At 35.3% G+C, this 18084-nt stretch overlaps 1 protein-coding gene across 1 annotated transcript in view; it reads left to right on the top strand.

Moving 5' to 3' along the window:
• The window catches only part of ZNF236 (zinc finger protein 236), a 60651-nt gene that overhangs the window by 35088 nt on the left and 7479 nt on the right, over window positions 1-18084 (top strand). Inside the window, exons 16-29 of the mRNA XM_005153435.4 lie at window positions 2459-2610; window positions 3721-3827; window positions 3922-4073; window positions 4185-4397; window positions 4899-5175; window positions 5632-5735; window positions 7989-8354; window positions 8879-9024; window positions 9953-10196; window positions 10509-10688; window positions 11900-12052; window positions 13344-13534; window positions 15170-15301; window positions 17734-17931. Coding sequence (XP_005153492.2) covers window positions 2459-2610; window positions 3721-3827; window positions 3922-4073; window positions 4185-4397; window positions 4899-5175; window positions 5632-5735; window positions 7989-8354; window positions 8879-9024; window positions 9953-10196; window positions 10509-10688; window positions 11900-12052; window positions 13344-13534; window positions 15170-15301; window positions 17734-17931 — 2615 coding nt within the window. The remainder of the gene's footprint in view (window positions 1-2458; window positions 2611-3720; window positions 3828-3921; window positions 4074-4184; window positions 4398-4898; window positions 5176-5631; window positions 5736-7988; window positions 8355-8878; window positions 9025-9952; window positions 10197-10508; window positions 10689-11899; window positions 12053-13343; window positions 13535-15169; window positions 15302-17733; window positions 17932-18084) is intronic.

The following is an 18084-nucleotide window of genomic DNA, read 5'->3' on the forward strand; positions in this document are numbered from 1 at the left end:
TGCTATGAGCTGCCATACTGTTTCTCATTCTCATGTTCTAAGACATATCTTTCCACTAGTAAACTGATCTGCAGAGTAATCTATTTTTTTATTATGCTTTAATGTAGACGAGAATAGGTTAGGTGTTGTCCTAAAGGCAAGGAAAAACAAGCAATGCAGTGATTGTACTGAAATAACACAAAATCCAGTTCCAAGTTTATGGGACTTTGTAGTAAAATACTCCCCTACAGAATTTAAGATGCTCTCTGTTCTTTGAAAGTTAACCAAAAGCTTCTGAGAAACAGTATATAATGTGGTCAAAGCCAGGTTGGATCAAGCCTTGGGTGATATGGTTTAGTGTGAGGTGTCTCTGCCCATGGCAGAGAGGTTGGATCTAGGTGATCTTAAGGTCTTTTCCAACCCCAACTATTCTATGATTCTATGAAAACAAGCAGAAAATAAAGGTACTGAGATTTATTTTTATCTCTCTCAGACTAAATGTCTGGTTTTTGGTGTTTGGTTTGGATTTTTTCAATGCTGTACTGCAGAAATAGTATGCTGGTACTAAATGCTTTTAGCATACTCAAAATTGTCAGATCATTATAAAATTTGAGTGGAAATTGACCTTCATACTAGGTATTGAGCAAAATGGGGAAGCATCATGTACATGCTTCTTACAGTGTTAGTTTATATTTATTCCAGAACTACTTTTAGAAGTAGTATTTCTTTCTTTGGTTTGTCCCAAATACCTCTAAATTCAGAATTTTTCTTCCAATCATTTTGTTTCCTGAGCCTGGGAAATTTTTCAGGATGTCGATAATTGCTTTTATTGAAACACAGTGAAGTGAAACAGGTCATGGTACAGTAATGTCTTTTTTCCTCCTTAGCTAGTAAAAATTACTTAAGAGTTGAAAAAATATCTGATTTTTAGATAGCTGTTTCTTTGTGCATTTAATCATTATGTCCTTTTTTTATGTAGGGCATAGAAGCAGTATCACTTCCTGCTTTAGTTTCTTGAGGCTTGTTTTTTTGTATTCTCATCAAGTGTAGTGGGAATACCATTATTGCATAAAGGTGCTCTTAAAATCCATTTGAAAATAGAAATTAGCAGCCCTCTTACACAGTAAAGCTTTGCATCACTATTCTTCAGGCTACTTTTCTGATTTTGTCATTTCACTAAGAGTAATTGAGGTGCAAGGTTTAATTTGCTGAATCTTCTTGTAATCTTGGTAGTTCTAGGAGATAAAATGTTACATAAGTTGCAGCATTAGGATATATTACAACCTGACTAATAGTGCTTTCAAAATTTATTTACATTTGTTGGGTTTCATTCTGTGGTGTAGCAAGAGCATACAAGTAGGTTTTTTCCTGTATCAGTATTTTTCTGCTGTGGAAAGTGTCTTTTGGGAAAATTTGTGCTTAAACTTAACACATCCCAGTTTTTTATATACTGTAATTCAGAATATTCTTTAAGCATTATTTTTCAGCCTTTGATGCTATGATCATCTGATGTGGGTTTGTTTCTACCCTGTTTTCATGATCTTCACCCTTTTTGTCCATTAAAGGCAAACTGCACAGAAATAGTAAAATTGCTGCCCTTACCTTAATTACTCATACTTATGACTTCATTTTTTTTTTCACACAACATTGGTTTATTTGTTTTTTTAAAAATAGAAGTATTAGGACTTAGAAGGGTTGATAAAAGGGCATCTCTGATATCATTAAAAACCCTGCAATCTGAGCTATACTTTCCTGGCTCTGAATCATTCATACTATCATTTCATTCATTCATTCATTCATTTAGAAAAGGAGGTGATTAGATCTGATATTTCAGAAGAACAAAACTGAATAAACATTTCAGTTCTTAATACTGGAAATGTGAATAAAAATATATGATTGTTTTTTACTTTGCAGTTTGCCTTTGAGAGGATCTACTTTACTATTATCTAAAGAGTGGGAATATGTGGAGGAGATCCAAAGTAGGAGAAAATGGGGTTACTTTGTCAGAAACTGGAGTTCTCCTATTGGGTCATCTCCTCCACTCACCCGCCATCCTCCCCACTGAGCTTTGCATCCTTGTGATCGGCTTTCAGTGTAGTTAAGGGAGCGTGGTACCAACGTGGATAAAGGGAGATGGGTCAACCTGTTTGACACATGCATGCTTACATACAAGAAATTCAAAATTTCAATGGCTCTAAGGTAATTGTGGCACCCCGAAGAAACTTCAAACAGTGTTTTTCTGTGGAGGAGGTTTTCCAATAGAATTCCAGCTAATGGTAAGTAACCCTATTATGCATATTATGTAGATGCCAGAAACATTTGCGTATTTTGGCACTCAACAGTGTAGAGTATAAAATAAGTATTATTGTATGGTAATACTACAAAATCTGTTTTGAAAGTAGTCTTCAAAAATATGTGGTGTTGTTCAAAGTCCAATTCAGTATGTTTTCCAGGTTTATAACTGTTTGATTTCTGGCAGGTTTTACAGTGAATGATAGCTACAATCAACAGACTCAATTTCCAGCTGTACAGCAGCTGCAGGATTCAAGCACACTTGAATCTCAGGCTCTTTCAACGAGTTATCATCCACCAGCCCTTCTTCAGGTTCCAAATACAGACACTATTAATGTAGTAAGTACTGCAAGAAGGCAGAATTCTGTGTTCAGTGATGAGTTTCTTTGAACTATTTTATTGGTAATTAGGCAAACTTAAAAGTCAGAAAAGTTTTGTGATTTCTTTTCTAGATTGCTTAACAACCAGAAAATCAAAGGGTGGGTGGAGGAAAAGTGACCTTGGTACGTGTTTCTGAAAAATGAGCTGTATGTTTTGATACTCCAGCCTCAAAAAAGGATATAGTGCTGTAAAGTTGGATTGGGAGTCTAAAACTAAGAGAAGGACCTAATGTTACAAAAGAATTTTACATTATTGCACTATATTCTGTCCTAATTATTAAATTCCTATGGATATAGATATGATCATGCAATAAACATCAAAATGTGTAGGGATCAATCATGGAGCTTACATATTGCAGTTTATGGTATTCTGTTGTCATTCTCACCTGGTTAAATTTGTAGAAGAGCTTAATTGCTAAAAATACAGGTTAAATAAAACTTTTTATGATGGTAGCAGTACCTAGCATGATGAACATCTGTAGTAATGTGCTTACCATGATCTGAAATAATTACTCTTTGCTTGCTTGTAAAGGGCAGATATCAGTGAGAGAACTGAGGTGGATTTTAGGATCTGGAAGGAGCCAACAGGCTTTGGGGTTTTCTTCAAATCTTAAAACATGCTGTCATTTTGGAGGATTGTTCTGTCATGGTTTTTGCTTAAAAGAAGAATCTGTTAAAAAAATAGTCAAGTCTGTCAGCAGCATTGTGCATTTTTGTATGCAGTGAGAGGCTCTGTACCATTTAAAACAGCTGCTTTGGTGTTAAATTTAACCCCTCAACCACTAGAAAATCTGCAAGACTTGAGACATGATTTTGTCTAGATTCACAGTGAGATGTAAGTGCAGCATTTTGTCTGTGTCTTCTAATTCAGCACGTGCACATTTTGTTGCTTTCCTTCTCACTGTGAAGGAGTGAGATACCATATCACACCCTTAATTTTTTTACAGAAAAGTATGAAAGCATAAATTTGACTACTTGTGTTGACGGTAAATGCTGCAATTTTTATTTGTCTATTCATGTGACTTCTAGTATTGTATTACTGAAATTTACTTGAGGCTTTGCTCTCTAGACTACCCGCTTGATACAAGATCAGGCATCACAAGAAGAACTCGATTTGCACTCCCAAAGGCCCCATTTTCTTGAGGATAATGAAGATCAAAGCAAGCGTTCCTATAGGTTCGTTATACTTTTAGGTTCTGTCACATAATTTCTTTAATATTTTATGGGTAGTAATTATATGCAACTAATGAAAACAATTTTCTTTTAACAGATGTGAGTATTGCAACAAGGGTTTTAAGAAATCCAGCCATTTGAAACAACATGTACGATCACATACTGGTGAGAAACCTTATAAATGCCAACTCTGTGGCCGTGGCTTTGTTTCCTCAGGAGTTCTTAAGTCACATGAGAAGACCCATACAGGTAACAGAATATAGCAGCTCCATATTAGCCTTAGTCACATTTGGGTTTTGTATATGTCCTGTATAAGTAAACTTAAATGGCATGCTACTTATTTGTTTCTGTTACTTCAAGGAGTTAAAGCATTCAGCTGTAGCATTTGCAATACCTCCTTCACAACTAATGGCAGCCTTACCAGGCACATGGCAACTCACATGAGCATGAAGCCTTACAAGTGCCCATTCTGTGATGAAAGCTTTCGAACAACTGTTCACTGCAAAAAACATATGAAAAAACATCAGGCAGTCTCCTCAGCTGTAGCAGCAGCTACAGAAACAGGAGGGGGAGGTAAATTATTTCATTTTTACTTTTACAGTCCTTACTACATAACAAGTACAGATGTTTCAGTGGATTATGTGAATTCTGTGACAGTAATGTTAAAAATTAGCCTTCCAGCATGGGTAATGTAATATCCAGAGCCACTGAAATTGCTCAGTTATCTAAATTGCTTAAGGAAGTAAGTTTTCCAGGAGTCTGTCCAGTGTATTCAAGGTATTGTACATTAAATTGTTATTTTAGTGTGTCACGAAAGTAGAGCATTTTTTTGCTCTCAATTACTTACACCTGTATTGAATTACTGTAATTAATAAGAATGATAAATCCAGCTTTTTTAAAAAGAAGTTACAGACATGAGGAGTTAGACCTCTGAGAGAGATTTGAGCCCAAGCACGTAGTGTAGTGGCCACATGTTTATTATTAAACCCTTCTATTTTTGTCATTTCAGCTGACAGATTAAAGTAAATGGACATGTGCTGTTTTGTTTTAGATTTGATTTTTTTTTTCCAATAGTTGCATGTGAAGACGATGATGAAAACTCTGAAAGAACATCCAGAAAATCTCGTCCTGGTGTCATAACTTTTACAGAAGAAGAAACTGCAGAACTGGCGAAGATCAGGCCTCGAGAAACTGCCACTGTTTCAGAAAAAGTTCTTGTCCAGTCTGCTGCAGAGAAAGACAGAATTAGTGAGATCAAAGATAAGCAAGCAGAACTGGAAGCCGAGCCCAAATATGCCAACTGCTGTAGTTATTGCCCCAAGAGCTTTAAAAAACCCAGTGATTTAGTCAGGTAAGGAATGGAAAAGTTTTGTGTATTTTCAGTTTTCTAAATTGTTCACCAGTAATTTAGCAGTAACTGTTTCATACAACCTCTTTATGCTTAAGCTTAAGTTTGACTTTTATCTAAATACACTTTTTCAGAATATATCATAATATTGTCAAAATATTACATATTCTGAATATGACTAAACCAGCCTTTTCATATTTCTTTTTCTGCAGTATTAAAACGATTATTACGAAGTTTTAGGATCAGTTATTTTTTCTTGCTATAGGACTTGAATGCAAAAACATGTAAGAATCAGTTTGAAAAAAAAAACAAATGCCTGAGCCATCATCTTTGTTAGTTCTGTTGAATGTAATGTTAATATAAGTATTCAGGTCTGAAATTAGTAAGATACAAAATTAATTTTTTACAAGCAGACATAAAAGTAGAAATTCACATATACGTGTATTCTGGAATTATTAGGCATGTTCGTATCCATACTGGAGAGAAGCCATATAAGTGTGAAGAGTGTGGGAAAAGTTTCACTGTAAAATCCACTCTGGATTGTCATGTTAAGACGCACACAGGTCAGTAAGATTCTGGATGTCTTTGTTTAGGAACTGGTTACTTTCTTGACTGGCTCTTTTAACTAAAGTTTTTGCAAGGAATACTGTTTCATTGTGATATGGGAAATGGCACTATGAATGGCAGTGCTAGGTGGAATTCAGTACTTCTGTTGTCATCAGATGAATTGTCTTATGATATTGAATAAACTGTTTTATTACAGCCCTCTGCACTGGTAGAGTTACAAAGCAATCATAGTCTTAGCTCATGGAAAAGCTATGTGTGTATCTATATAATATTTTAATTATATCAGATCTGCTGTAGCACTTCAGTGGTGATTTTCGTGAACAAGAGGGTGGACTTGGAGGAATTTAAAAAATTTTGAATGTTACTGTTTGTGCTGCTAAGAATATTGAAAAACAAGAGTACGAAAATGAAAGTATCCCGCTTTTTGAATCATGCAAGTGCAATATAAACCAAATTTCTGCAATATTTAAGTTTTTACAGTAGTTTCTTTGTGTTCTTGAGAGAGGTCCAATTATAGTAGTAGTATTTTTCAAGCCCAACTTTCTGTAAATTAAAAACAAACTCTTTAAATCTTTAATACTTGTTTGCTTCTTACCATTGAACTTCTGTAATAAATTTCAGTAAACCAATCCTGAACTAATTCGTTTCTACAACAGCCTACAGTTTTGTTGTGGTGCTTTATAAGGTTTTTTAAAAAATGCAAAAATGTAATTTTTAAATGCTGTAATTTATAATTATTTTGACCATGGAAGCTTCCTCTCCAGTTCAATGGTTTTGTGCTTTCTACTGTTGTTTAGTAGAAATGCTCTCTTGTGATTTATATCAGTTGTCTCTGTAATTTAATATCTTGTCTTAGACAGTAACAGATCGTAAGGATAATGAAAAGAACAAAGCAGGGATTGTTCCTCCAGGTTCAAGCAGTTTGCAAGTTGTGGGACTCTCAACTAGAAATTGTACATTTTTGCTTACTACCTTTAATGGAATATTTTGTATTACTTTTACCCAGTCATTTTCTGAACCTAATAAAACAAAGTGTAACTATGTAGCTTCCAGCAGATCCAGCAGTAACAAATTTCTTGGTTCAAATTTACTTTTCAGTGTGCCATTTGATGAGTTTGTTCCTAAGTTCATTTGAGAAATAGTGGGAAATTGTTCCCAGGTTTTCAAGCTTTTTACAATTTTGCAAACTTTTTAATAATATATACCAGAGCTTTATAAATACTTCAATGACTTTAACAGCTTTTTTCCAACCTGTTGTAAAGCCTCTCTTCCACATTGTGTATTACAATTTTGACTAGGTTGGGTCTTCACTCAAGTGCTTAAATAGCTCCCTTGCTGACTTCCAGCCTTGGGAAATTGCCCATATAATCCTACTTTTTGTTTTCAGTCTTGTAACTTTAATCTTTAAACTTTAAACTTTAACTCTTTAATTCATTAAAAGACTCTTTCGTTTCATCCTGTAACAGCAGTTTTTCTGAGGTCCTTTCACATAAAACTGGTATAAAGCTCCAAAAAGACTTGTCAGTGAAAATCTGGTCTCCTTCAAAGAGCTGTCATGCATTTGTGAAGTGTAATTTTCAGTACAAAGCTACATTTGATCATGTAGGGAGTTTGTGCTTTTTTTTGGTTTGTGTTTTTTTTTCCATTTTCTTTCATAATTGGGCCATCTTATGTTGGATTAACATGAAGTTTAACTGGTTGCAATTTCTCCATTTGAGCCTGTATTGCTTTCCAGAAAGCTGTTTTAGTCTGTGGGCAACACCTACAGCTAAGTATCTCAGTTATAAATTTTATTCATTTTCTACCTGTAATCCATTAATACTAGTCAGTATTGAGGTAAAGGTTGAAGCAGAAGTATATTGCTGCTACAATTAAAAAGGAAAAGCTAAGGAGAAACCAAATGCTGAAGAGATCAGGATAAAATTTAATTCTTCAGTTTCCTGAGCTGTGTACTTGGAACAACTTGATTAGTCAGGAAGCTGAGGTGATGAGGAGGGTGGATGACCAAGTAAGAATCTGCATGGAAGTTTTAAGAGCATTTTGATTTTTAGAAATAGGAAGAAATTAAGATACTTTTAATTGAGATCCTTAATTTGAAAAGCAATCTAAATTATTGGGGAAAAGGCAAGTTACTTCAAATTTCTTCTGTTCAAATTAGTTCAGAATCTGTATTTTTTTAACTGTTTGTACAATGCTACTGATTTTTAGGGATTTTATCACTTACCTTTCTGTTTTTGAAACTTTTGCAGGCCAGAAGCTCTTCAGTTGTCATGTATGCAGTAATTCTTTTTCTACAAAAGGGAGCCTAAAAGTACACATGCGCCTGCACACAGGAGCAAAGCCCTTTAAATGTCCACACTGTGATTTACGGTTTCGTACTTCAGGGCGCAGAAAAACCCACATACAGTGCCATTATAAACCAGAGGCAAAGAAAGTTAGGAAGCCTGTTACACGTACTTCAGCTGAGGGACTACAACCAGTCAATCTTCTTAATTCATCCTCAACAGACCCTAATGTCTTCATCATGAATAACTCCGTTTTGACCAATCAGTTTGATCAGAATTTACTTCAACAAGGACTTGTGGGCCAGGCTATCTTGCCTGCTTCAGTGTCAGGTAAAAATGGATGACTTTTTGTTGGTGGTGTTGAGATCAAGTACTGAACATTGCTTTTAATTAGAGTTCAGAAAATTATGCCAAACGCTGCTTGTCAAACAGGTAAGATATGTACTGAATTCATGATTTGATGCATGGCGGTGACACAAACAGAAATGTTTAAGAATTAAGGAAAAATGTGTGCAATTCACTTGAAAAGATCTCTTCAGTTCTGCAGTGATGTTATACTGCGGAAAGGAAGAAAATACAATAAGTAGCTGGAGTACTGATATTGCACTACTCTGGAATTCAGCTACTCTGGCGTGGTTCTTGTTTTGTAAGTGCTTAAATAACAATTCTTAAATTACTTAGAATTTATAAAGATTTAAAATATGTAATAATCTACTTAACAGTATTTTTCTTGCCATAAATAAATGTGTATGTATAGCTTTTATATTGATTCAACTTGTAAAAATAAACAGGCTAAAAGAGGCAGTCAGTAATGATATAGAAAAACATTATAATATAACTGTTTTCTTTGGTAGCTGGAGGTGACTTAACTGTGTCCTTGACAGATGGTAGCTTGGCCACTCTTGAAGGAATACAGTTACAACTTGCTGCTAATCTGGTTGGACAAAATGTACAAATTTCTGGAATAGATGCCACCAGTATTAACAACATAACATTACAGGTAGGTTGCTCATAGTTTCTTGCTTTTAATTTTATAGAATCACTTTGAGGGTTGAAGGAAGTCTTAAAGAGCATACATAATTCTGGAAGATTCCCTTTGAGTGAGACATGCTGGAATACCATGTATGTCAGCTGTACCATGTTTGAAGGCCTAAAGAATAGCTGCACAAGTGGTTTTTTTTTCTGATTGGTTTCTCTCTTTTTCATTTTTTCAGGTTTTTTTTTCCCATACCCCTCTGGGATTTTGGCAGGTTGCTTTAAAAATCTCTATTTTTTTCTTCTAATTGCATTTTGTCTTTTCACTTCAAATGCAGTTTAGGGTCCCCACCAAGCCCCCTGAAGAAACCTCCCCTGGAAACAATCAAACTCAAATTATTGCACAGAATGTTCTTTCCCTTAGCATCAGACACCTGCTTTTTTTGGCAAGCTTGTATAAGCTTTTAATATTTGGATTTACAAATTTAAATTCCTATTGAGCTTGTAAAATGAATGACAGAAAAAGGTGAGATAATTACACCTAAAATCTTGTATTTGAAATGATATGAAAGAATAATTTTCATTAAGTTGGTTGTGCTCCATGCCTTTTCACTTCTAAAGACCTGAAAACAGCATTACGTGCAGAAATAAGAAAGTACAGAATATCAACAGTGTACCTGGTGCCAAGCATGCTCACATGTAACTGGGATTATGATTTTCCAAACATTTGCTGAGGGAAGGGAGGGAAGAATCTAGGCTGCTTACATAGCAACTTTGAAGAGTGGCTGTATATGGACTCTTGAAAAATAAGTTTAAAATAGTTATAGAAGAAGTCTAAATGTTACATGTACTCTATGCAATAAATATGAGTTCTGGATTTATGTTAAGGGTATTTGCTTATCCTGTAGTATCTCTTAACTTCAGATTGATCAGATTGAAAATTTGCTTTCCAGATTGACCCAAGTATTCTACAGCAGACGTTACAGCAGAGTAATTTACTTGCTCAACAGCTAACTGGAGATCCCAATATGGCTCCACAGAATTCCTCCCTCCAGGCAGCAGAGAATGCAGTGCCGGCTAATGTGGTTATTCAGCCTTTATCAGGCCTGTCTTTGCAGCCCACAGTAACATCATCTGCTAACATGACAATAGGATCCCTATCTGAGCAAGAGTCTGTGCTGACAACCAGTGCTAGTGGTAAGCAGTATCACTAATTCTATTGGGCTTTGGATTTCTTAGTTTTACTTATGGTATTACACACAGTGAGAAATTGAACACAGTCTTTTTTCTGAAGATCTTAAATTGTTTCATATCGTTTGTTCCTTTGCAGGTTATTCTTTAGAGTACAAGTTCTAGCATCTTCCCTTGGCTTCGTTTGTGTTTTGTTGTAGTTCAGAAAATAATGCATGAATTGCTTTAAAAAATTGTGTTTAGTGTGATGAAAAAATCTTCATAGCCTGTTTTTGTTGGTTGGTTTGTTTTTTCTTTGTTCTACCCACTTACATTTAGGTACCCAAGACATCTCTCAAGTCATGACTTCACAGGGCATGGTATCATCTTCAAATGGACAACATGAGATAATGTTGACCATAAATAATTCCAGTTTGAGTCAAGTTCTAGCTCATGCTTCAGGTTCTACTACTACAAACTCATCAGGAAGTCCTCAAGAAATCACTCTTACAATATCTGGTTGGTATTTTAAAATATCTTTAATGGTACTAGATCTGTATTTTATAAGGTAGCTATACAGTAGCATTTGAGGGTCGTTTCACAGTGCACAGCTTTCCCATGGTGTGTTGTGGGTTTTTTTTAATATTCATCAGCTTTAAAAGGTACTCCTTAAATTTGTTCTTGAAAACCAAATATATTTGCTTTGAGGATATGTTAGATTGATTCCCTGTTTATTCATGGCCTAGAGCCAACAGATACTTATCTTAATGGCAAAGCCCATATAACCAGTTCTTACCTCACTGCTGTGCTTGTCTGGGGTAGTGCAACTCTTGGGTGCTACTAGGACATGAACAAACAGGCAGTCACTGAGGATGAGTTGAAGCAGTTTTCTTTAAATGCTGTGGAGCCATGTTCAAACAGATGTTCTGATCTTTCTTTGAAGTGTAGTTCAGACTTTATAATACGTAGCTAATATTTCAGGTGTCTGAATGAATTCTTTCTTACTGCCTCCGAGACACTGAGCCTCTATATATTATAAATACCTATTTCTCCCAAAGATAGTTTGTATTTTATATCATAACACTTCTTTAATAGATCCAGTATAATATTTAATGATTGTATCTGTGTTTTACTTTTTTAAATGTCTTTTCCTTTTTTTTCTTCTCCTCTCTCTTTTTCTGTTTTCTGTAATGCATTTAGCGTTTTTAACGACAATAATGTCAGTGTTAAGGTGTCAGGGTCTCCCACTTAGGTGTTTGTGCTTGCTAATAGATATTCGCTATTCCAAGAAAAATGGAGTATAGGTTTCAGTTTCTGTATATTCTGTGCTTGTTGACTGTCCCACAGAATTAACACCGTATGTAAAGTGATGTTTTTACAAAAGAGGATGTGTTCAATGCAATTATCCATATATTAGATAAAAAACCCCTCCCATATTTTAGTCATTAGCTTTTATTTTGGTAGAGTTTTATGGTTTCATGAAGTTGGTGTCTTGAAACTAGATAAGTAAGATCAGTATTTGTCTAAATATTAATAATTTCAGGTATTTCTCTACATGCTAGTATCTAGATATGTATAATCACATCTGTATTAAAAATTTGAACCTCTGCATAAAAATCTGCATGTTTTGTACTTTTATTATTTTATGATCACTTGTTTTATAGTTCTAAGTACAGTAGCAGAATAACATTGAGACATTTCCAGTTATAATAGGACTAATTTGTATTCAGGCCAAGATCTTATTCAGCATAATACTGGAAGCAGTGATCTGAATAGTGGCTTAAGGCTGACAGCGCCAACCATCAACAGCCAGACAACAGGTGCTACATTAACTATAAGCAATGACCAGCTTCTTTCTCAGGGCACTTCACTAAATACTCCAGGTATGCATACAGTGATTTTTCAAATTAAAAATAATAATAATAATAATAAAATACTAGACCAGATAAGTAAATGGTATAATCTTGCATATTACAGTTCAGGAACTGCGTGGCTTTGTGTATTTTCTTACGAGTTTTAACTTGTTATGCCAATTTAAATGAACTTTACTCCACATAAGAAGATGAAAATAAGAAGGCCTATGTAAAAATTGGTACTTTGTGGCAGTTACAGAAATATTGAGGGACTATTTCTGTAAATCGGAGGATGAAGAAATCATACATTTGTTGCAGACAGATGATAAAATGTCCTTTATATCAAATTTCCTCTGATAATTAAATTTTAAGGTTTTAAATATGTATATGAATTTCTGCCTATATCTGCTTAATATGCACACAACCACATGTGTACATATATAATTGTTCATACTTCCACCCAGTGCAGCAGATTGCATTGGTTACACTGATTGGTTGCAGCAGGATGCACTAATACGATCTTATTACTGATAAAGAAATATATTTTCCCTGTCTTCCTTTTCCTTAGTCTGTCTCCTTTCATAGTTTGCTTTAGTGCTCATATACATCTATAAAACAAATCTGCTTTGATGTCGTACTGGGGGAAGCCTACCCCAGAGTATCCTGTAAGATTTGAAGGTTAAAGCATGCTCTTGTGTAATTAATTAGTAGAAACAGACAGTGATACTGTGCCTCTGTATTATTTTCTTATCAGGCCTATTTTAGACTTGAGAGCCATGAGGCCTCTAGTCATGTGTTGGAGAATTTGTAATAAACTATTATACGCTTGTTATATTCAAACTGTTATGAAATACCTATTGATAATAAACTGCCCTTTTTTGCTCTTATGGGTTATCAACCATGTTGCAAGGGTAGGGTGTGACTGTTGGGTTACAGTTACCAAATTTGGGTTTACTGCCATGAGTAAAAGTGTGTTTCATTGAGAATTCTGCAAGTGTTCAGACTACAGAAATTCATAACCTCAAACTTCTTTGGGTGTCTTTTCAGCAATGAGTCATTTTCCATGTGCCATGTTACAAAGTTATTGTTTTGCAGTATGATGTCCATCAAGCTACATTAAATGTAATTTTTCTGATTTTATCATCTGACAAATTTTAATGCATGATTAGCTGTTTAACTGATTTGTTTGCTTCTCTTTTAAGAGAAAAGCCTAGCAAATGAGAAATAGAAATTAACTTCAATTAAAGTAAGCTTGCAGCTAAGAGTTTAGGTATATAATAGATATAATTTTTCTTATTTTACTACTTTGCATATATTCCAGAGCTTAATACAACAGGTGGAACAAACCTTCCTTCAACAACACCCATATCTCAGTCTACAGTTTCTACTCAGAATTTGGTAATGTCTTCATCAGGAGTTGGAGGAGATGGTAGTGTTACCTTAACTCTTGCTGACACTCAGGGAATGTTGTCAGGTGGTCTTGATGCAGTTACACTTAATATCACTTCACAGGTAAGAAAAGTTTTTCTGAACTGAGAGATAAACTAATGTCACTGGCTTACAGGCCAGGAATCAGAGATTTTGCTTAGAAAATAATTTTGTCCTGTAAACGCATAGAGTTTGAAAATTCAGTTAACTTTCCTTCTTTCTGCCATCAGTTTATGCACACTGGTATATAGAAGCATAAACTAAACAAAAATACAGGTAAATTTAGCAGGTTTCTTTTTTTACAATAATCAGGTAGGTTCCACTGTTTCAAACGTTGTTTGAGATCAGTTTTAGTGATGAACTGTGTTGTACTTTGTTATTGCTATTCAGGAATACAACTAAATATTCCTAATCTTTTTTTTTTTTTTTTAATATGGTAAATTTTTGTTTTCCTTCTTGTGAACATGATAGTTGAAGAGCAGATGCAACAGTTCCTTTCACAACAAATAACAGGACAGAATCTAAAAAATCTACTGTCTTTAAAAACAGGTAGTGTTATAAGAAATTTTATAAGAATAGTGCTGTATGGACTGTCATCTCCCTACTAGCTTTAGCGTTAGTTTTATTTTTATCATAATTAAAGATTTTTTTTGTGTCGTCAAGAGCCAAAGACATGTTGGTAAATAGAATGTATAGAATGGGGAGTGAAAAAAAAAACAAGCAGGTCCAAACAGTAAATAATATTTAAAGACTAGAAAGTGAAAATTTAGGGTCATTGTGTGTTTGGCATTTTGGTGTAGGTTTTACATCTGAAAACTTGGGCTGTTGCTTCTACTTTCTTGGCTTAACTAGGTTTAGATTGATTTTTACTTACTTTTTGACCTGAATTAAAATGTGTAAATGTATGTAAATAAAAGACTGGTTGTCAGGCATATGGTGTGAGTAAACCTTGAGAAGCAAAGTCAGTTAGGATGGTTATATGCTTCCTTCTGCAATTTTGCTCTGGGGAAGGGAAGGAAAGACTTCTTAAATGTTCTTATGACACTTTTGTGATTTCTGGTATCACAAAGTAGCAAAGCAACATGTGATTTCATTTCAGACTTTGTAGTAATTTAAGTGATTACATTTGGCAGTGTTGATGTTTATTAATAAGATGCTGTGCCTAATGTTAAGGCATGCATAAATAAAAATTAAACCTTGTTTTGGGCACTATGCAAGCACAGTCTGTGTTGCAGGAATTGGTTGTACATAAAGGTACTGTGGAAATTGAAGAGTCTTCAACAGTAATGTAGAGATAAAAGTAGTAGTATGATATTAGTATATCTAAAGTAGTAATTTTGTATCTTACTTTCATGTGGTTTTGAAGTAGGCATAATTGAGAGATTTTTAAAAAGGAAAATATTGTGGGAAGATCACTCAGGAAAGAGGATGTCAGCTGAAAAGACAAAGACAAGGGAATGCTGAAACATTTATGCATGTTTATGCATGGCTGAATATCTGCTCTTACAGACTTACAGCAGTTGTTGCACTCTAAATTGCTAGACTTAAAATGGAAGGAGAAAAGGAGAGAAAACAGTAGCATTTACCAAGGTAGGGTTCTGAAATGGTCTTGTTCAAAAAATTGAAGTACTTTTGAGATACAAAAATAATTTACATGACTACAGTTAGCTGTTTAAGCATAGTTATTTTACTCTGTTTTTTTCCTGCCCTCTTTCACAGGGTCAGCAGTTCCCTGCTATACTCACAGATTCCAGTCTCGCTAGCCAAAGTGGGTCAGGCTCACAGCAAGTCATACTGGTGAGCCATACATCTCATTCAGCATCTGCAAACTCTGATGAAATAACATATCAGGTAGATAAAATATATTTCTGTACATTTTGTGGGTAAAGGGCATTATTTAATCAAAATATGGAATGATTCCTCTGTTTTCTGAAGAAACAAGATTAATGTCATTCCCCAGAAGGAGTATTAGAAGAGGTTCATTGTGAGTTCCTAATCACCCAGTTTCTAAGTTTTGAGTTGAAAACATGCTTTCATACACCAAAAAGGAATGAATTTAATGTGTTTCGTCCTACAAATTATATGACCATGCTCTCAACACAGACTGCTCCAGAAATTTTCAAGTAAGTTTGTAATTGGATAACAAAAAATTGACAAAGTTGAGAGCTGTCGGAAAAATAGCACCTATTGCCACACTTTTTCCATTCTGTTTTTTTTGTAACCGATTTGTTTTAATAGTGGTGCAGTATCAAGTCTTTTCAACTTCTTACGTATTTGAATTTCAATAGGAACTTTGACATAGGTAATATGTTATTAATATTGGAAAAAGTAGTTCAGACTTCTCTTCTTGAAGGCAAAATGAGTGTTTTCAACCAACCTGTTAATGCAAGCTCTAAAATCAGAAAAATGAGAGAGGCACATGATGAACCATGACTAAGTGAAGAGGTGGTGGACTGGACTGGCAAGCAGAGGGCAAAATGTGGGCAAGTTGTGCTGATACGGGCACTAGAAACCTCAGAAATGGTAAGAACTTAAGGAAGGTGGCCTGCTTCATGTGTATACGTGTAAATAAGGCTCCTGAGACAAGAACATGCTAGAAGAAACACTTTTGGAAAAATTGTTACAACCATGTGTGTCTCTGGAATGCTAATATGCTGCAAAACTGTAATGGTATTGGAATCAGAGAGAGAATGTGCTACAGCTTATACAACTGAAGTGCTACCATGGCTAGATTCAAGATCTTTAGGAAGGAAAGAATGGCAACACGGCAGTGGGAATGCCAGGAGTTCTGCCTGCATGGTGAATCAACTGAGACCTTGTGGATAAGGATTGGCAAGCAGACCAGCGTGGGCGACACTGCCTTGAACGCTAACTAACTGCTACAGATTGCCTGATCAGGAGGAAGTAAAAGATGAGGCTTTCATCTTGGTTTTGGGCAGTCTGCCCTGGCTGACTCTTTTTGTGTAGGCGAGTTGAACTAGATGATCTCAGGAGGTCCTTCCAACCTAAACAAACCTGTGATTTGTGGTCCCTGGTCCAAATGGGTTACTTCAACCTGCCTAAGATCTGCTGGAAGGGCAACAAGCAAGGCACAAGCAATCTAGATTTCTAGACTGTATAGATGATAACTTCCCAATACAGATGACTGAGAAGCCTAGATGTAGAAGTAGTATTCTGGACTTGACAATTGCAAGCAAGGAAGAACTGGTTGGAAATGTGAATATCAGGGATGTCCTTTCACTCTGGAGTTCAGGATCCTGAAGAAAGGAAATAAGGCAAATAGCAGGATGACAGCCCTGGGCATCAGGAGAACAAACTGCAGTGTGTTCAGGGATCTGCTATTGTGGGTTGACCTTGGCTGGACACCAGATGGTCACCCAGAATGCTCTGTCACTCTCCTCTTCAGCTGGACAGGGGTTGAGATAAGGACAGGGGAGAGGCCATAGGAAGGCAATAGAGCAAATAATCCTGGAAAGCATTTCGAAACATGAGGAACAAGAAGGTGATCAGAAGTATTCAGCAGAGATTTCTGGAGGGAAATGAGGTTTAACTGACTTAAGAGCCTTCCATGATGAGATGACTGGCTTGGTGGAGAAGGAGAGCTGTTGGTGTGGGTTTTCTTGACTTCAGTAAGGCTTTTGATTTTTGTCTCCCATAATCTTCTTGTAGGCAAGCTGGGATTCTTTTGTATCTATAAAATTCAAGGAATTTAGTGTTATTTTATTTGAAGAAAGTGAAATTTTTCCAAACGCTCCTCATTGATAAAAATACAGCACAGCCCCATCCAGATTATATTAACTTTTTGTTATGTTTCAGTACATCTGGAGCTTTAGGTTGGTAACTCAGAGTTTTGCTTTCTTAAGTCCTTAATGGAGAAAGTAAATTAATAGAAAATACTCTTTGTAAAATCAGAGATACTTTCTTTTTTTTTGCCTGAAATAGCTTTGTCTCAAGCTTTTGTTTGGTGAGAGAAGTGAGAATTGTCTGAGATGATCTGGAATATGAAACAGAATATAGGGAAATACTGATACAAGCACATTGTATTTATAATGCATAAATTAATTTGAACGTAGTTGGTATAATCTTTGTTTCCTTAAAATATATTTACATGTCATTCTTAAGAGCAATGAAAATCAAGTTCATATTTATATACGCTTTGTGTTGCTGAGTTGCTTTAAGTACTTTACAAAAACAGGTCTTGTTGAGGTAGATTTTGAAGAATAAACCACTGTTGTGGATATGCCTATGAAATTATTTGATAGTGTGTTTGTAAATTTTTATAGGTGACAGAGGTTTCTCCTAATGTGACTAAAAGCAGCCAAACGGAAAAAGAAGGTCGTGTGCACCAGTGTTCTGAGTGTAGTCAAACTTTTTCTTCAGCCACCATGTTGATGCAGCATAGTAAAGAGGTTCATGGCAAGGAAAGGATACATGTTTGCCATGTCTGCAATAAAGCCTTTAAGCGGGCAACACATCTCAAGGTATTTGGCAATAACGGTTAATTGTTCTGTTAAATCCTTTGTTTTGGACTTTTTGTGATATTAATGAAAGGTACCTGTTATCCCTTTACTTTTACAGTGTGAGAGGTGTGCATATGAGAGAAGACATCTCAGTAGTAATGTATACACAAATAG

This window comes from Melopsittacus undulatus, chromosome 1, assembly GCF_012275295.1.
Source record: "Melopsittacus undulatus isolate bMelUnd1 chromosome 1, bMelUnd1.mat.Z, whole genome shotgun sequence".
NCBI lineage: Eukaryota > Metazoa > Chordata > Aves > Psittaciformes > Psittaculidae > Melopsittacus > Melopsittacus undulatus.